Source organism: Jatropha curcas, chromosome 10, assembly GCF_041381405.1.
Source record: "Jatropha curcas cultivar XTBG-Jc1 chromosome 10, XTBG_Jcur_1.0, whole genome shotgun sequence".
In the NCBI taxonomy this organism is placed as follows: domain Eukaryota; kingdom Viridiplantae; phylum Streptophyta; class Magnoliopsida; order Malpighiales; family Euphorbiaceae; genus Jatropha; species Jatropha curcas.
Genome location: NC_143160.1, coordinates 6,680,151 through 6,699,298, shown reverse-complemented (window position 1 = coordinate 6,699,298; position 19,148 = coordinate 6,680,151). Strand labels below are relative to the sequence as shown.

The 19,148-nt window shown below is 33.3% G+C and overlaps 4 protein-coding genes and 1 pseudogene across 8 annotated transcripts; 4 read left to right on the top strand and 1 right to left on the bottom strand.

The window, feature by feature from the left end:
- Window positions 1-1,779: 1,779 nt before the first annotated feature.
- On the bottom strand, window positions 1,780-5,256 carry LOC105640780 (uncharacterized). 4 transcript variants are annotated; one of them, XM_020681863.3, is made up of 8 exons: window positions 5,003-5,256; window positions 4,826-4,910; window positions 4,668-4,709; window positions 4,125-4,293; window positions 3,827-3,879; window positions 3,485-3,706; window positions 2,483-2,544; window positions 1,780-2,233 (listed from the first exon to the last, which is right to left on the bottom strand). In XM_020681863.3, exons 1-8 carry the CDS (start codon window positions 5,254-5,256, stop codon window positions 2,179-2,181), a joined length of 942 nt encoding a protein of 313 aa, XP_020537522.1. In that variant the 3' UTR covers window positions 1,780-2,178. The 4 variants fall into 4 exon arrangements, with proteins under 4 accessions (XP_020537522.1, XP_020537523.1, XP_020537524.1 ...); XM_020681864.3 differs by having other exon boundaries at window positions 2,483-2,529; XM_020681865.3 differs by having other exon boundaries at window positions 2,483-2,529; window positions 3,489-3,706.
- A 228-nt stretch (window positions 5,257-5,484) lies between these two features.
- Window positions 5,485-8,291, top strand: LOC105640607 (asterix-like protein). Its single transcript, XM_037637374.2, has 3 exons — window positions 5,485-5,640; window positions 5,769-5,869; window positions 7,895-8,291. Exons 1-3 carry the CDS (start codon window positions 5,485-5,487, stop codon window positions 7,962-7,964), a joined length of 327 nt encoding a protein of 108 aa, XP_037493302.1. The 3' UTR covers window positions 7,965-8,291.
- A 2,539-nt stretch (window positions 8,292-10,830) lies between these two features.
- Window positions 10,831-12,952, top strand: LOC105640779 (UDP-glycosyltransferase 83A1). Its single transcript, XM_020681878.2, has 2 exons — window positions 10,831-11,299; window positions 11,903-12,952. The coding sequence occupies exons 1-2, from the start codon at window positions 10,831-10,833 to the stop codon at window positions 12,775-12,777; spliced, it is 1,344 nt and encodes a 447-aa protein (XP_020537537.1). The 3' UTR covers window positions 12,778-12,952.
- Window positions 12,953-13,538: 586 nt separating this feature from the next.
- Window positions 13,539-15,320, top strand: LOC105640778 (UDP-glycosyltransferase 83A1). Its single transcript, XM_012225171.4, has 2 exons — window positions 13,539-14,033; window positions 14,263-15,320. The coding sequence occupies exons 1-2, from the start codon at window positions 13,547-13,549 to the stop codon at window positions 15,171-15,173; spliced, it is 1,398 nt and encodes a 465-aa protein (XP_012080561.2). The 5' UTR covers window positions 13,539-13,546; the 3' UTR covers window positions 15,174-15,320.
- Window positions 15,321-15,727: 407 nt separating this feature from the next.
- Window positions 15,728-17,820, top strand: LOC105640777 (UDP-glycosyltransferase 83A1-like; annotated as a pseudogene). The gene is made up of 2 exons (XR_016318564.1): window positions 15,728-16,241; window positions 16,834-17,820. The product of XR_016318564.1 is annotated as a UDP-glycosyltransferase 83A1-like (transcript).
- The last annotated feature ends 1,328 nt before the right edge of the window (window positions 17,821-19,148 follow it).

Here is a 19,148-nt window from a genome sequence, read left to right as displayed (position 1 = left end):
AGGGTTGTTGGTGTATGAAAGGGGGTTTATGGAGAACGGGGATGACCCCTTTTAGTCAGATGCTTTCTGAATTCTGAGTACAAAGGGAACCTTGTTTAGGTAAAAAGGCAATTTGTTGCATTTAAACGTTTTGGATGTTTTGACCCGTACTCAGATTACTAGTAATGTAATTGTTTGAGAGGTGACGTATTTTATTGTACATTTGGATTTTGTTTTATTGCTCAAATCTCAATTCCTAGGTAAATTTGAAATTTCATAGTATATTTGTTGTTTTCCTTTTATGGATGGTGGGAAATCCATGTTTTGTTGTATCTTGATTTCCTGTCCATGATTTGCTGTATCCAAGCTCAGGATCGCTATCATGGAAAAAAATTGGGGTTTTGATATTTACTTGAGTTTTGAGACCGGGTTTGCCTTTTTACTTCATGAAAGTGAACAGGTGAGCAACTATTTATTTTATGATAGTTGAATTACTGGAAAGAAGAAACTAGTTTTGCTTCACTTTGTTACATTAAAGTAGGTTAGGCACCAAATGTAAACAGGTAACATGCCATGCGTTGTCTTGATTTCGGCAGTGACAATAAATATCACGACTTGGTGCGTGATTCCTTAGTAGTTAAGAAGGATTGGTTGTTGATATGGTATTCAAGGTTTCACTTTATGGCAACTAGTCTCTGGATTTCAAAGTGACATTTGATCCGAATGATTTCTGTTGCACTAAGTCCTTAATAATCTGTAATGGTACCGCTGCTAGTCATGCTGGAAGAAAGTAATTCTCCCTCTACACTTCGGAAGCCAAAATGCCTTTAGATTCTGGTTTATAAACTTATTAACAAAGGATGTGCTGTTCATGAATGTCTATGCATCAGTATCGGCACATTATTGATCTATTAGTTTGCCTTCTGAGTGAGACAGCAGTTTTCTTGGTAAATTGGAATCCAAGTTGTAACCTGTGTATGAGCAGGCTGTGTTTAAACTTCAATATAGGTAACCTACTTGTCAGCATTGGGTTGGTTTGATAGTACACTAACTTGAATTTTGGTTTGGTCAGTTTTACCCTTTATTATTATTATTATTGTTTTGACCGCTTTGGTTAAATTTTGGTTTTTCTACGAAAATTGAAATTCAATTTTGTGTGTTAAAATAAAATAAAATTGAATCGATTCGGTTTGATTAGTTTGATCGGCCATCTCTTCTGCTCCCAGATATCAATGGGCTTGTTCAATCTTTCAAGTCAATCGAATTGCCAATAAAAGAAACCTGTAGATAGTTAAAAGTATCATTTATAACCATGGTAATTAAGAGAAGAAACAACAAACGATAAAAGCATCATTAAGCAAGAATCGAGAAATATATATATATATATATATATTCAAAATTCACCCAATGTAAGGGTACAATTTAATTTTTCTAGGAAAGTGATTCCCTTCTCTATAGGAAAGATGAACTTTGACAACCAGGCGCAATCCAAGCGGCAAAGGGGGCCACAAGCATATTTTGCTGCCTCATATGACGTTTAAAAGAATGTTTTACAACCTTATATAATGTTGAAAAGGTTATGCAATCAGTCTTACACGGGTTTTGTCTCGTGCATTTTGTTTGGAATTACAACGTGAATTAAATAAAAGAGGGTCATCTTATTTTTAGAAAAGCAATTGCCTTGCACCAACAAAATTCTTAGGCCATATGTACACTACCTGAAATGAAATGCCAATGCCAATCCCCATTTCATTGTTCACTAGCACACAAATAGGGAGGAGAAATAGTTGGATTTCAATATTTATCAAGCAAAGGGCAGATTGTGTATTCAAGTAAACAATGGAGTACAGTATCACCACTTTATAAAAATGCTACAAAGAGAAAAGCCAGAATATAAAGAAAGACTATAATAATCTTTTCTTTCCATTTCCTATTTTTCAACGAACCTCAAAAATGGACCACAGTTCCTTGTCTGTGATCAACATGCAAGCAAGCAGTAACTGGCATAATAAGGGCGATGGTACCTGCCCTGGTTTAATAGTTCTTCATGTTCTCTGGATGGATACCTTAGCTAAAAGTTGAGCTTCATTTATTTTGAAAGAGTTTACCTGCTTACTGGTGCATCCACAAGAGTGTGATTATAATTGCCTGGAAAGTCCGAGACGCATTCTGCTATGGTGCTTCATCACAAAAAAGAGCTCATGATAAGCTAACATGTATTTCCTCCCCAATTATTGCAAATATTTCATTGACCCTGAAAAACAAATATAATGCAACTAATTATCAATGTTTGACACTCAAATTCTTAGGGTAAAGCTTTGTATACATGTCGATATGCATGAAATGTAGCAACTGAGATCTATAGTTATTGATGTTAAATTCAAGAACAAAGATAAAAAAAAATTGCTTCTTTTAATGTTGTTTTCATAATTGAAGCAACATCTAGAGTGGATATCAATAGCAATATCTAAACAAACTTTCAGCTCCTGAGTTCCAATCTTACCTATGGATGTCTATATTTGCCTCTGCCAGCCATGTTGTTAGATAAACCTGCAATGCAAATAACTTCAGCAAGTCACATAACCACTTGTGAATGAAAGCGTGTCGTTGTAACTTGTAAGTGTATAGTTTCATTATATTATGAGAATACTGAAGAAAATCCTAAATCCAAAGGACTAAAACCATTTAGGCTGCAATTTGATAGGAAAATTTGGAACCGGGACATGAATTTGTGTCTTTTTAACGTTATAATCAAAGATTCGGACCTGTAAAGGAGGAAAAATATATCAACCATATCTTAGACAGTGAATCCAAAAACAGAACTATGTATCATTCGCTGTTTTAGTAATCTAAACTAAAAATTAAAATACAATTCTCTTCATTCAAAGCACATTGTCCAAATATAGTGGTGGAAAAATTCAGCACCAGTGATGAGGAATAGGGTCCAATTGTTTTTCAAGATGGAAGTGTATTGTAATATTGTATATGCTAAAGGCTGGCAGCTCGAAGAGCAAATTTTGCTTCCAGCCTCTTTGATCACTTGGTGCTTAAGAGCATCCCATGTAAAATGAAACAATATGTTTAGTGTAGACATGGCCATGACCAATTCCGGAACCGAACTGGAAATTGACGGTTCCGGTTCCGGTTTGGAATTGAACGGTTCCGATTCCGGCTTCGGTTCCTTAACGGTTCCAAAACCGACGGTTCCAGCCAGTTCTCGACCGGTCTTCCGGCGAATCGCATAATTGTAAGATAAAAAAGTAGAGAACATTTTAGAACCGGCTTGGAACCTCCAGTTCATGGTTCCCACCGGTTCGGAATTGTAATTTGGCCACCCCTAGTTTAGTGTGGTTGGACCGCATAGAATATCAGTGTGCTATTAGGTTTCAAACTTCTTGAGGCATGATTTGTTTGAAAAGATTTACACACAACTTTTCAATAAACATCTTATACATGAAATCATATAGAATTAGCTTAGAATTTATAGGGTTAATGAAACAAATACTTGCAAAATTTCATGGTCTGGTTGACTCTTCAATTGCAAGGTTGGCATATCAGAATTCCCTTCCATCAATGTTGGAGGCACCGGTTTACAAGCTTCCTTCGAATACAAGTTGCAAATGCTCAGATCATCAAATTCTCCTGGATAAAGTTCAGTTGACCAACCCAGTTCATTGACTTGTGAAACCTCAGTGCTAATGGTAAGTAACTCCAGTACAAGGAGTCTCTGAATCAAATAGTACCAAGATGGATAATGGAGAAAGTGTCTAAAGAACTAAGAAAAAAAGTCTTCAAAGTAGCAGAATATCACTTTATTATCTCATCAAGGTAAAATATTGCAATTTACCTTCAAATTCAGTTCAGATATAAACATTTGCACAAGCTCCTCTGCTAACTGCTCTGAAATCATTCAAAGATCAGAATCCTCAATGGTAAATATAATAAAAAAAGATGACGGAAAGATTTGGCCAAAAGTTTTGTAAGCCAAACATTTCAACTTGCACTAGAAAATTATCAAACAAACACAGTTGTAAACCAGATAGGGATGAGACAACGGTAATATCATACCAAGAGCTAGAACTCTTTTTGTGTCTAAACTCCACCATGTTCTATGCATTATAAAATATTTGGAGACATATACATACCAAAAGAAGAAACTGGCCAAAATGTAAAGACTGGAATCCCAGAACCATCACCAGAGTCATTACTATCCTCAGAAATGCTAGAAAACTGCATAATCGGACTACTAGTTGTCCCTTTGACATAACATCTCATGGATCTACTAGTGTTCACCATGTGAGTCACAACGGTCACCTGCAGAGAAGTTGTAACAAAAAGCTCATTCAAACAAGTTATAAGAGAAAAAATCCCTTTTCTACTACAACATATATATGATCAAGCCTATGTCCAAGGATATAGGCATTATTGCTATGTGAATGCTTTCATAGTCAACACAAAATATTCATCACAATGAAGATGCATCTATCAATTTAGGAACATTTCCCAAAATCAAGTAAAAATAAAAACTTGCAATCAAATCTCATATGCAGAATAAAATAAAATAAAAACCCAACAATTTCTGACCCATCAATTGCTCCTTCAACTGCGTTTATTTAATAAACTTTCCATACATAAATGCATCAAAATTACAACAGAGAAGAAGTGTGTGCTAGTCTACAAGTACATACCATATCTTTGTAAGATAACAAAAGTTTGCTCCCATGAAGCTCCTAAAAATTAAAAAAATAAATAAATAAAGAAGGAAAATTAAGAAACAAGATAAATTCTTTGAGGAAAATGAATTGCAACTCGTAAAAAGCAAACAATGGAAGAGAAAATCAATTACCTGTTGTTTAAACAATTTCGAACAAGCTTTCTTCCGAATATCAGGCATGTCATTTAGGACTCCCAACTCCATTGATGGCAAGTATCTGAATTGAAAAAATTCAATAACTTTAATTAATTTCTTCAATTTACGAGCATTTTCTCAGTAATCAAACAGAATAATATCAGTTCGCAATACTTCTGAGAGAGATAAGCATTAACAAGGGAAGTAGCGCAAGTTCTTCCCGTAGAAGAAGAAGACTCCCATTGTGGCCTATAAGAGGCTAACTTTGCCCATTGGTTTCTCAAGTTCCGCTGTGCCGCTGGTCTCCATAGGCGCGTAACAGATGGTGGCAGTGGCGAGGAGATGCAGTTAGGCTTTGAGATTTGAGAATTGGAGGAGAAGGAGGTGGTGGTACTTATGATTGCGTTGGTTCGCTTCGGCGTCTCCATAGAAACGCACACAGCCGTGAAAGTGGGCGGCGTTGGAGTAAGGTTTTCACGCCCTTATAAGATTGTGTGGCGAAATAATAAAACTGCTTTGCCACGTCAGAACTTTTTTGTAACGTGGCTAAATTTTACCACTTAGAACAACTCATTCGTTCCATCAAATCAAGTCAAAATCTCTCCGCCTACACTCAGTCCGTCAGTCGCCAGGGGAAACAGAGATCGAAATCAAGTATGTCGTCACACAACAACTCATCGTCGGCGAACGATCCACGCCAGCCATCGGCGGCGAAGCCTTACGTGGCGCCTTTGATTCCACCTCAAGATCTTCCCGTTGATTACGCTGGTTTTATCGCCGTGGTTTTCGGTGTTGCTGGCGTCATGTTTAGGGTTTGACTACTCTTTACTTTCACTTTGCCTGAAACCAATCTGATGTTTTTGTGTCTGATTGAATGTTTAATTATTACTTAATTTTTAATATATAATCTTCTGTGTTTATGCTTTCCATGTATTTGCAGTACAAGATCTGCTCGTGGCTTGCTATTATATTTTGTGCCCAATCACTTGCCAACATGAGAAATTTTGAGAATGACCTTAAGCAGGTTTCAATGGCCACCATGTAAGTTCGCGTTTTCTTTACAGTTTTGGTTTTCTTGTTGTATTCAATAAGTGTTGGGTTCAGTTTTATGAGGATATAACCCATGTAGATATGGGTTGAGTAGGGCATCAGGACGAAGGCAAAATATATTGTTCTTATGTTAGATCTGTCAGGAATAGATGTAAAGAAGTGAAAAAAGGTTAATGACAAGTGATTCTATGAGTTGATATACTATTTGTACTTGATTGGTTTGATCTGTCAGGAATAGATGCAAAGAACTAAAATTATGAATGTTCAAGAGGATGATGCAACATATGATGTGGGTGGAGTGGAAGCAGGACAGTGTTGAATACATAGAAAATTTCATGATAGATAGTTGCTCTATCCAGGCTGTTCTGTTAGTTCTCCTGGAACTATGAGAGTCTAGAGTGAGTAATATTAACAACCATTCCATGCCAATTTTCAGAAATGATGTAGGCTTTTAGAAATGATGATACTGGAGTGCTCCATTATCATTAGATTTTTTGCTGAGAAGGAAATTCTGCAATGCTCTTTGGTACATTGCTTGACCATTTGTTTATGTTAAGTAGGTTCCTGCTGGTTATTTGGCATATACTTGTTGGCCAAAATGTAGCTCAAGAGAGGCTAATTAAACTGGTTACAAATGCTTCTACGTTAACTACATGAAGTGGTTATATTCAGGTTACTAACTATGCCACTTTGGAGTGCTCATATTGCTACAAACGTCTGGACCTCATTCTCATGTTTTGGCTAGTGGTAATTTCTAGGGCGTTCGTGAACTGTGACCACATTATAGTAATAGCCAAGCGTTTAGAAATGTCTAATTGTAGGTAATCCTTTGATTTAAGAATTACAAGTGTGATCATCTTCTAGAGATCTCTTTGGGGGCTTGAAAAATATGAGTTATTTTTGCTAGGGATAAATGTTTCAATTAACTGAAAATCAGACCTAACAGATTCAATTTTAGTAATTTGATTCGGTTTGGTTTTAGTAACAAAAACTAAAATAACTGAGGCAAGCCAAATTTTATATATTTATATATACATATACTATTGTAATGTATCATATACATATACTCTGTATATTTTCAGAAAAAAAAAATTTGGTTAGTTCATTTTGGTTTTTTAATTATTTCTATTTTCTAGAATTTTTTTTTTTTATGAATTTCAGTTTGGTTAGTTCAAGCCAAATGGTTTGATGAAAATTCAAACTGAACCAACTAAATGCTCCCATTTTTTCCAAGTTGGCTAAGGGCCAAAGACCTACCATCCTAATAATTTGTGAAGATAAAACTATTCTTGCTTTGTAATGAGCCAATTGCATGGTTTTCTGTTTGCCTTTGAACAAGCCTCTTCCTTCTACTAGGGTTTGCCATTGGTCATCAAGCTCTTTGTTTTATATATATATATATATATATATATATATATATATATATATATATATATATATATATTATTTTATTCACATCCAAGTCACCAATTAACTCAAATCCTAGTTCATTAGAATTGATAGCCAAAACTACAGTAGTCCTAATCAAACATTAGAATGCCCTGACTAAAACTGATAATCAAACCCTACAAAAAAACCTAGAAGGCAAAAGGCAAATTCTTAGATAAAAACAATAGTGTTCCAATTTCAAAACTAAAAATATCACTTGAGTCTAGACAAATTTTTTAGATTTAGAAGCTAGTGTAATTAAGTGGCCATGACTGTGTTACAAAATTCGTGTGCAAGAAGAAAGATCACCACTTGATGCTCAAATGAGGATGGGGATTCCTTGAACTTGATGCTGCAGAAGAAGGTTCTGTGGTGGAGGTCTTGAAGGTGAGCTCAGGTTTATCACGGTAAAAATTTTGTAAAATGAAGCATTGGAAGGGAGACTTTTATCAATGAAGAATCTGACCTTTATGAGTTGGTAGTTGCACTACTAATGCAGCAATGCAAGGCAGTGAATTTTTAGCTGCTTTGGATTTATGCTCATTATCATTTTTGATTATTAACCTAAGTTTTATGCTCGGACGCCAGGTTTGCAATTATGGGACTTGTGACAAACTACTTGGGGCCTGCTCGACCCAGCGCACAAGCACAAAAATGAGATCCTTGGATGAGATTTTAGAAGAGATGGTGACAGTTCAAGGTCAGTTTCCATTTCATGATGATTATTGGTTCTGAAGGCTGTTACCAAGAGTAGATTTGACAAATTTGAAGGAACTATGTTTATCGTCGATGTTGGAATTCTTATATATATATATATATATATATAATTTTTTCATGCTCTGGAAGTTCGAGCTTTCATGGCAGCCTCTATTGTTATCTGTTTTAGCTCCTCTGTTATGATTTTTAAAGCAAAAGATGCTGAGTATGAACTTTTAATTTTTAAATATACTTTGAAATGAAATAGGAGCTCCTTGTTTTTGAGCCATCTAGCAGGAAATGAAAGTGGTTTGATGTTGAAACGTTTAATGGCTGATATGATATTCCTAGATTTAACTGTTGGCGGATACTTGGGTATGATACTACTAGTTAAACATACCGTGGATGCAGCGTTAGGCTCAAACTCGATTTGAGGTGGATTGAGTTTTAATTTTGTGTTTGTACTTGAAATATTTGAGCTTGACTTGATTATCATTAAAGTTTCAAATAAATATATTTATTAATTGAAATAAATTTTGAATAAATTTAAATATTATGAAAATATATTTAAAGTTTAAATGCTTGATTAGGCTGATGGATTACTTGAGACAAATCTTATAATATTTGAATTTGACTTGATTCATCATCCAATTCACTTGAGTTCAATTTCAATCCAATTAAGACTTTTTTTTCTGTTATTTTTTCCATTAGATATTATATACAATGAATGTATTACAATCTGCTGACAATTTGCACTTAGACTGCAATTGAATTGAAGTCGCAATTTCAAAAATAAATTACATGAAAGCTGATTTAAGGGCAAATCTGATCAATAAGGGATAGAAATTTCAATTATAATTTTAAGCTGAAAAATGTTAGGGAAGAGATTAAGCTTATGACCTTTTGGTTATAGATACCTCATCTTAGACATCTAGGCAAAGGGTCATTGGCCTCCAATAAGGCATTTGCATTGCATGTAAGACGATGCAGTGAAAAGTTAATGGATGCCAATGGAAAAGATACAAGTGAGAATTAACTTTCGTTTGTAAATCTTAAAAGAAATAGAATGATGGATACAAAAATTATTTAATATCATTCAATTCCACCGTTCAAACCCTAGATAGTTGAGAAAAATTAACATTTGGATATAATTATTTCTATTTTCTATTCATTAAGAGTCCAACGAGTCGAAATTACACTAGGAGCTATACGACACATGAGTAGTCCTTTCCTTAAAAAACTATTATAATCGAGAGAATGTAAATTCAAGACCAATTAGACCACACTTGATTGACATATATTAATTAATCTCTATTAATTCTTATTTACATTATAAATGAAATTATTAACAAACGGGTTTACGACATTAATCTCTTTATATTCCATCCTTTAAATACCTAGATAGAGAACTGAGATTAGAAAAGAAGTACTCTATGAAAAATTGCATAGCTAAACAATGGTCCATCCATATACAATTTCATGGCCAAACCATAAAAACGAAGAATACAAAGTTTTAATTACAACTATCTTAAAAAAAAAATAATATTTAGATCTTAATATAATTTTCTCACAATCACAATTACAATTAGAAATATATAACCACAAGTTTACTAAGCAATAATTTATTGAAATCAATTCTCTCTCCTTTTTTTTTTTTTTTTTTTTTTTTTTTCAAATTTCGCGATCCCTTTTCTCTCTTCCTAGAAAATGCAAACATTTTTAGTGTAAAATTAACTTTGAAAATAATTTCATGGAATATTTTGGAAGTTTTATACTATTTTAAAAAAAAAATGAAAAAGTTTTCGATTGTTTGAGATTTTTTTTTTTTTTTTGAAAAGTAGGGTTAATTTTATTATTATTATTAGCATAGGTTTGGGAGTCCTAAATAATAATAATAATAATAATAGCACATACCAAACTTGGAATGAGGTTTGACTTTTATTCATGCTGAAACTGTTTAATTGTATTTTCCCTTCAAAAAAAAAAAAAAAAAAAAAGGTTTTCCTTTGTTTTTTTTTTCCCGCACTAAAATTTCCGATAATGAATTAATACACGGCTCACAGAACTAACTTCTTTATGAGTTCTCTAAAAAAGCAAAAAATTAAAAAAATAAAAAAGAAAAATTCCCTCTATCTCATAATTTTTGTCCTATTTTCTTTTTCCGTCCATCCTAAATTATTGTCATGTTTTTTTTTTCAGAAATTAATAATATTTGAAGCTTAGAATTTTATTCTTATTTAATATCCTTCTTTGTCAGGAAATGTAACAGTCAAATTACTATATTGCACTAATTAAATATTGATATAAATAAATTAATATATGTCAATCAGGTGTGGTCTGATTGGTCTTTCTATTTCTTGTAGAAGATGTAAGAAGTGAAATGTCTTTAGTTCTCGAGTCCTTTTCACTACAAAGATTATTGCTAGTTTGGTGGATTTTATTCAAGCAGGAGAGCTGCATGCTCCTACTGTGTAGCTCATAATATTATTTTGGCCCATTGGCTTTTTCATGTATTAAAAAAAATATTAATCTTTAATCTGCCAATAAAATTATATTTAATAATGTGTTTGATCAATTTTAAAAACATTTAATATGAATCATTTAATTTTTATGGATATTAATATAAATGGTATATTATGAAAAAATTGTAATTCAACCTAAAATTCATATATAGGGTTTGGTAAAATTTATAGCATTTATTATATGTTTTAACATTCCATATTTAGGGTTTGGTAAGTTGAACCTAAATGCTCTTTAATGGCTAAATGCAGCTGGAACCCTATATATGGAAAGTGGATATACACAAATTTTGTGCAAGGGAGTGAAATATGGAAAGCACTAAAAAGCATGTAGTGATTGTGCCATTTCCTGCACAAGGCCATGTGAATCCTGCAATTAGGTTAGCAAATCTGTTGGCTGATTTTGGACTCAAGATCACATTATTCACTACAGATTCTATAGGCTCAAGACTCTCTAAAGAGTCAAAAAATTACAGCAATATTGTTATTTTCTCTTTTCCTGATGGATTAGCAAAAGATGAAACAAACAGACATGCTGGGAGGATAATAATGGAGAACTTTGTTAAATTAATGCCTGCTTACTTGACTGATTTTATTAACAGAGTACAACGTCAAGAAGAAACTATTGATTGTATCATTTCTGATAATATTTGGGCTCTAAAGACTGCAAAAATGATGGGTTTAAAGACAGCATCTTTTGTACCGGTTGGTTCAGCAGCTTTAGCTCTCGGGCTTCGGAGTTCAGAGCTTCTTCAGGCTGGCATTGTTGATGATGAAGGTAAACTTTTGTTATTGAAAATGAAACTTAAATTCTTATAATTTATTATGTTTTCAATTTTTTAAAATATGGTTAAATATTTTATTATTAGACTCTATTAGTAAATTACAATGAAACTAAAATAAAATTTTTAAAATATATTATTTCTCTTTGATTTTTTTGAGAGAATGTTGTACGCTTATTTGGATTACGTAAGGTAAGAATGGAATTATAATATTTGACTAATATAATAAGAGATTTTTTCTTTTCTAGTCTAATGAAAAAATACGCAATAAAAGTTTGAATTAAGGAAAAAAATAGCTATTTGGGCATATTTTTTATTATTTTCATTTTTAACTTTTCTATATTAAAAAGGAAATAAAGAGAAAATTTAAGAGCTCTCTTATTATTCAATATTTTAATTATTCTTTTATTTTTCAAATTTATGGAATTTTATTTTTCAAATTTATGGGTAAAATTAATGCGTCCTAAAAGAACTAGTTATTTTAAATGCCGGTGCCTTATATTATTTCCGTGTTTCCACGTGTCCTCGTTTCTGTTTCCGTGCAACATAGGCTAACAGATTTTATATGTGCTAAAATATTATGTATGCTGCTATTTCAGGTACTCCATTGAAGAAAGAAGAGTTTCTTCTGTCACCACATTTACCAGCTCTTACCAATACTGATTACATGTGGAATTTTCCAGGGGACAAATTATTTCAAAAATTCTGGTTTCAACTTTTTATCAGTGTTGAAAAATATTTGAAAGAATCAAACTGGGTTTTAGGCAATTGGTTTCATGATCTTGATCCTTCAGCTGATGATTTACTTCCAAATGTAATACCAGTTGGTCCATTACTTTCAAGTAACAACTCTTCTGGAAGCTTTTTTTCTCAAGATTCAAGTTGCTTGACATGGCTAGATAAACACCCTCTCCAATCAGTAATCTACATTGCCTTCGGTAGCACTACTAAATTCAATCAACAGCAGTTTGAAGAACTAGCAATTGGCCTTGAACTCATAGGAAAGCCATTTTTATGGGTTGTTAGACCAGATTTTACCAATTGGATGACTACTGAGTATTTTGATAATCTCCAAAAAAGAGTGGGAAATATTGGCAAATTGGTTGAATGGGCTCCACAAGAGAAAGTACTGAGTCATCCTTCCATTTCTTTTTTCTTGACTCACTGTGGTTACAACTCAGTTCTTGAAAGTATTAGTTTGGGTGTTCCAATGCTGTGTTGGCCTTATTATGCAGACCATTTTTACTATAGGAGCTGTGTATGCAATTCTTGGAAGGCTGGTTTGGAGTTGAACCCTAATGAGAATGGGATAGTCACAAGGCATCAGCTCAAAACGAAGGTTGATCAATTGCTTGCTAATAATGGGATAAGGTCTAATGTGCTCAAACTCAAAAAATTGGCTCAAAAGAGTATTGGGATCAATGGATCTTCCTATCAAAATTTGGCAAAGTTTGTGGAACAACTCAGTGATTGAAGAGGGTTGCTCTTTTTTCTAGGTATAAGTAATGTATGGCCTTAGAGGCAAATAAAAGAGAGGCCTCCATCTCTCCATGTTCTAATTATAAGAAATTTGGATGCTTTAGGTTATGGTTGTTACTAAGAAAGTTCAATAAGTGATAATCTGTATAACATTAAACAGATTTTCAGTATTTCTTTAATGTATTTAGTCTAATCAAACTCTTACTAATTTCGGTGTTCTAAACTGAACATATCGAAATAATTTTAGATGTAAATCAAACTGACACTAGATCACTGCAAAAAAAAAAAAAAAAAAAAAAAAAAAAAAAAAAAAAAAAAAAAACGAAGAAGAAACGCCATTTTCACCAATGTTAAGAATTTTGTCGCTAAATCTAAAATAGCAACCGACTAGCGACAAACGGAATCACCGTCGCACTAAGCCTTGTGGCTGAGAATTCGGCTGTATCCGTTAAGTTCAATTTGGTATTTTAACTATTTTTGACGGATAAGTGCACAAAGGAAAACAAACAAGAAGAGATAATTAAATATACCTATACAAAAACAAATAACATAACATAAGCAATGATGCAATCACAAATTAATTAATGGGAATAACAACAAAGAATGATGGATATATATATATATATATATATATATATATATATATATATATATATATATTTTTTTTTTTTTTTTTTTTTTTTTTGAGGGAAAGAAGGATGGATATAATCAAGCACTACTTAATTAGGATCAAATCAAATTTAAATGTAATGTTAATGTCTATCATGGCAGGAAAACCTCATGTGCTGGTCATTCCATACCCAGCACAAGGCCATGTCATGCCTCTTATGAAGTTAGCATACAAAATAGCTGAAAATGGTTACAAGGTCACATTTGTCAACACAGACGTCATACAAGCTAAAATTATGTCTGCAATGCATGAGAATTTTAAAGAGCAAACCCATATAAACTTTGTTTCAATTCCTGATGGACTGGAATCCAACAACGACAAGAAGGATCCATTCAAGGATTTAAAAATTTTATGTCAAGTAATGCCAAGTCATTTGCAGAATTTGATTGAGAAAATTAACCAATCTGAAGATGAAGAGCAGATTACTTGTGTTATTGCTGAAACAACAGCTTGGTGGGCATTGGAAGTAGCACAAAAACTGGGCATCAGAAGAGCTGCATTCTCACCTCCTGGACTTGGAAACATGGCTTTAGTGCTGCATATTCCGAAGTTAATTGAGGCTGGAGTTATAGATGCTAATGGTAATAACACAGTATAAATTTTCTTTTAGTGTCTGTTTAGTATTACTATCCAAATTGCTACTGAGGAAAGTACTTTGATGCTAAAAATATTGAGAATGTTGTTTAGCTGTTTTGAAGTTTTTATGCGAAACAACTTCAATTTCAATACTAAACAGGCTGTGAAATATGTTCATCATGAACTAATTTTAGGCTATAATAACTTGACTGGAACACTTCGATTTGTGCGTAGGAATGCCAATAACAAATGAATTAATCAGCTTGTCAAGAGACATCCCTGCTTGGAATCCCAAAGAGTTATTATGGAGCTGCCCAGGTCAACCCGAGTTACAAAAATTTATGTTTGAAAATTTTTGTTCTAAGGCTATTCAAGCGATTAAAATTTCGAATTGGCATATCACGAACTCATTCTATGAACTTGAGCAATCTGCCAATCACTTAGTTCCAAGTATCTTGCCAATCGGTCCGTTAACAAGCACTACTCATTTGTCACATTTTCCTGGAAGTTTTAGGCCTGAGGATTCAACTTGCTTAAGCTGGCTAGATAAGCAACCTGAAGGTTCTGTCATTTATATTTCATTTGGCAGCACAACAGTAATAACACAGAAACAATTCGAGGAACTGGCATCTGGGCTTGAACAATTAATCCAACCATTTCTGTGGATTGTTAGATCAGATCTAATCAATGGAAGTTTTGCAGAATTCCCAAATGGGTTTAAAGAAAGGGTAGCTAATCGCGGAAAAATTGTCGAGTGGGCTTCACAAGAGAAAATATTGTCTCATCCTTCTATTGCTTGCTTCTTGAGTCATTGTGGATGGAATTCTGTAATGGAAGGTATAAGCAATGGAATCCCTTTTCTTTGTTGGCCTTATTTTGCAGATCAGTTCTATAATCAGAGATATACATGTGAAACTTGGAAAGTTGGTTTAAGATTAAACCCAGATGAAAAAGGGATCATAACAAGGCAAGAAATAGAAACAAAGATAAAATTACTGATATCAGATAATGTTATAAAGGAAACTGCTGCTAAGATGAAGGAAATTGCAAGAAAGAGTATTACCGCAGGTGGGTCTTCTCTCAGGAACTTTAAAGTCTTCATTGAACAATTGAAGTGTTACAAATTTTCTAGTAAATGTAACTAAATTTGATAAATTCTGTGAAAATTGAAAATTAGTTTGTATTTCATTACAGTTTATCTGCTAAAGAATATTTTAGTTAGGCTATATCATTAGAAAAATTTGACTTTCGGCAAATTAAGCCAATGTTTTTAATCTTGTCTAGTATTACCTTAGACTTATTTTTCCTTATCAATTATAGCCTCTGTTTGTAGTCCATCAGTTTAAATCAAACTCTTCATTTGTAAATAAATTAATATTTCTTTTCAAATTTATTTAGACGAAGAAGGTAAAGAAAACAGTAGTCAATATATCCAATTAATTTCTTATTTCCTGACAATTAAATATATCCAGTTATTGATGAGTTATAGGTGTGTAAGTGATAATACAGTAGCAGACAAACACAAGCCTAAATAAGACACTCAATGACAGAACAGAACAACAGTACGTACGCTATTTAGCATAAGCAATGATGTCATGAAAAATAAATAATTGTTTAAGCCCTTGAAATAAAAAATCAGAAAGAACAATTGACAGATATACAATTTAAAATCAAGTACTACAATGCAGTTTGCTTTTCCATTTGATAATATATGATGGACAGGAGAGCTCATGTGATAATTATACCATACCCTTCACAAGGGCATGTTGGTCCTCTCGTGAAGTTATATGAAGTTAGCATATAATCTAGCTGATGTAGAAGGAGTCTAGGTTATATTTGTTAATACAGAGTCTATACATGCCAAAATCATGTCTGCAATTCCTCAGGAATTTAGGGAACATAGCCCAGTAAGATTAGTTTCGGTTCCTGGAGGATTGAAGTTTAACAATGTTGGAAAAGGTAGAGTTGAAGAAGTAGAGAGTGTATCAAGTTTATGTCAGATCATCTGCAAAATTTGATCGAAAAAATTAATCGGTTAGAGAATGATGAACCGGTAACTCATGTCATTGCTGATATATCAGTTGGGTGGGCACTACAAGAAGCCAAGAAAATGGGCATCAAAAGTACTGCGTTTGTACCTTATGGATCAGCAAACTTTGCTCTGGTACTGCAGTTTCCGAAGCTTGTTGAGGCTGGATTCAAGGATGTTAATGGTAAGAACATTAAGTCTCTATCTTTTTCAGTTTCATTTATTTATGAAATTAAAACTGCTAGAAAAGGTTAAGGGAAAAAAAAGAAAAGATTTGAGTGTAGTTTAGCTGTGGAGACTTGTTCATGGATTAGATCCAGACAAATAAATGCCAAATTTCATAGATCAAGTCTTACGAACATGTCAACGGTAGTGTTTTTTTTTTTTTTTTTAAAACCATCCGGGATCCAAACTGGCCCGAGCCAATAAAGAGGGCGCAAGTAATAGCTCCCTCCCGAGTGAGTGTTTAAAGGCACTCCATACTAAGGCTCGAACTTGAAATCTTTGGTCAAAGGACAAGGGACCCTTGTCATTCCATCTCATCTTTCGATGATAAATTGCACCATATTTTTAACGGTGGTCCAAATAATAATATTAAAATGAAATAGTTTTATTTCATAAAATGTATTACACAATAATAGCATCTCTTTATTTCTCATACAATTCTCAGCAAGATTCAAGAGACTTGGTGGAAATCTTATAATCTTTAAATTTAAACTATTAACTATGATATCTGTATTTTTATAAAAACATGCACTTGAAAGTCTTCTCTATAGGAATTCCACAGAAAGATGAATTCATCTCTCTGTCAAAAGAAATTCCAGCCTAGAAAACAAATCAGCTGGTCTGGAGCTTCCACGGCGATCCAGAAGTGCAGAAACTCGTATTGACTTTTCATTCGTGAAACTGTAGAAGATGTCAAAATTTCTGACTTTCTTCTTGTGAATTCAGCTTATGAACTTGAGCAATCAGCCTGTAACTTGATTCCTAATGCCATACCCATTGTTCCATTACATGCAAGTAACCATTTGGAAAAATTTGCCGGAAATTTTTGGCCTCAGGACTCAACCTGCTTAACCTGGCTTGACCGGCAACCTAATGGCTCAGTCATCTATCTCGCATTTGGCAGCACAGCAGTCTACAACAAGCAGCAATTCAATGAATTGGCATTTGGCCTGGAAATTACAGGCCAGCCATTTTTGTGGGTTGTTAGATCAGATTTTACTGAAGCAGAATTTCCTGATGGTTTTCTGGAAAGAACAGCAAATTCTGGGAAAATTGTGAAATGGGCTCCACAGGAGAAAGTGTTAGCCCACACTTCAATTTCATGTTTTGTTTCTCACTGTGGATGGAATTCAACTATAGAAGGTTTAAGCATGGGGGTGCCCTGTTTATGTTGGCCTTATTGTGTAGATCAATTCCATAATAAGGATACTATATACAAAAATTGGAAAGTTGGTATTGGATTAGTTCCTGTTGAAAATGGGAGATGAAATTAAAAAGAAAGACAGAAAAATTGGTTTCTGATAAGGATATAAAATTGAAGGAAATGGCTTGAAAGAGCATTAGTGAGGGTGGATCTTTTTTTAAGTAAAATATTATTTGATTTTCATACTAATGCATAGCCTATGAATAGGATTTGAATGGTTTTTGAGAGTTTACATAATCTATAAATGCATTATATATATATATATATATATATATATATATGAAAAAGATTAATTTGCATAGTGTATTGATATATTTTCCATGAACTCTTATCATTTGGATGTTTTATAAAAAAATTATATAATTTTGGTAACTAATGTGAAACTATAGTTTAATTGCAACCAAATATGTCATAGGCAAAGCAAAGATGCCCATTCAAAAATGAATTTTACATATGTATTTTATAATTCTTTAAAGCCACCCATTTGGATCGGCTTAAATTGGGTTGGGTGGTTTAGAAACACTCCTAGCCATAATAATCAATGTACCCAATTACTTTTTTGTTTTTTTTGACAATTAGATAGATTCAATTTGTTGGGAATCTAACTGATCCCGAGTGAGCCCGCAAAAAAATACCGGTGGTAAAAGTAAAATAAAATTACTATTACCACATATACCTCCAATAATTTCGTATCGGATATTGACGATCGAATCCACCAGAAATAATAACCACGGTAAAAATTAAATAATTACCGTAAATGCCAGATGAAAAATAAGAACACCGACATTTACGTGGTTCACCCTAACTTTTATGGGCTACGTCCAGACAAAAACTCCGAATAATTCTTCCACTAAAAATAGTAGGTACAAAAGAGATTACAAAAATAGTGGCACTCTAAGTGTTTCCCAAAAACACCCTAAAAATTACAATCCTCACTATTTTCTCTCTTTCCCAATTTTAGGAACCCTTTCCTAAAATTTTCTACACCTAATTGTGTATATTACTTCTATGTTTTTGTACATTTGTTTTAGGAAAATTAAATAGGAGAAGGGGACGCGTCATTAACGCGTCCACCGAATGGATGCGTTAATCACGCGTCCAAACTTTCAACAAATTCCCTTTTTTTTTTTCTTTGTACGCAACCTCATTTGACCAACACGTGATTGTTGTTTCCTTTTTTTTTTCTCCACCGAATGGATGCATTAATCACGCGTCCAAACTTTCGACAAATTCCCTTTTTTTTTTCTTTGTACGCAACCTCATTTGACCAACACGTGATTGTTGTTTCCTTTTTTTTTTCTTTTCAAATGTGTATGGGTCCCACATGTTGGAGGGACCCCACAACACAATTATTTTTTTGAGTACTAGAAAGGTGAATTCGAGCCTAGATCTATTGCTAGTTCGTATTAGGCTATGGCATGCTGTGCAAATTACACGACTATTTTATTCCAAGAAGACGAAAGTGATGGTACAAAAACAAGGGGCAAAACCAAGGAAGAAAAGGATAAATAGGCTGGATGCTAGATACTCAAGAACAAATTTTTATTCACTTAATGACACAATAACAACTGATTTGCATAAGCAATGATGTAATAAAAAATTAATAATTGTTTAAGCACTTGAAAAAGAAAAAATAAAACAGAATAATTGACATATATATAA

Coding starts and splice junctions, on each gene's coding strand:
- LOC105640607 (XM_037637374.2), top strand. CDS start 5,485: ATGTCGTCACACAACAACTCATCGTCGGCGAACGATCCACGCCAGCCA. Junction 5,641..5,768: donor TTGCTGGCGTCATGTTTAGG/GTTTGACTACTC, acceptor ATGTATTTGCAG/TACAAGATCTGCTCGTGGCT. Junction 5,870..7,894: donor CAGGTTTCAATGGCCACCAT/GTAAGTTCGCGT, acceptor CTCGGACGCCAG/GTTTGCAATTATGGGACTTG.
- LOC105640778 (XM_012225171.4), top strand. CDS start 13,547: ATGGCAGGAAAACCTCATGTGCTGGTCATTCCATACCCAGCACAAGGC. Junction 14,034..14,262: donor TGGAGTTATAGATGCTAATG/GTAATAACACAG, acceptor ATTTGTGCGTAG/GAATGCCAATAACAAATGAA.
- LOC105640780 (XM_020681863.3), bottom strand. CDS start 5,256: ATGGAGACGCCGAAGCGAACCAACGCAATCATAAGTACCACCACCTCC. Junction 3,880..4,124: donor TTGGCCAGTTTCTTCTTTTG/GTATGTATATGT, acceptor GAATGATTTCAG/AGCAGTTAGCAGAGGAGCTT. Junction 2,234..2,482: donor GCAAATATAGACATCCATAG/GTAAGATTGGAA, acceptor TTTGTTTTTCAG/GGTCAATGAAATATTTGCAA.
- LOC105640779 (XM_020681878.2), top strand. CDS start 10,831: ATGGAAAGCACTAAAAAGCATGTAGTGATTGTGCCATTTCCTGCACAA. Junction 11,300..11,902: donor TGGCATTGTTGATGATGAAG/GTAAACTTTTGT, acceptor CTGCTATTTCAG/GTACTCCATTGAAGAAAGAA.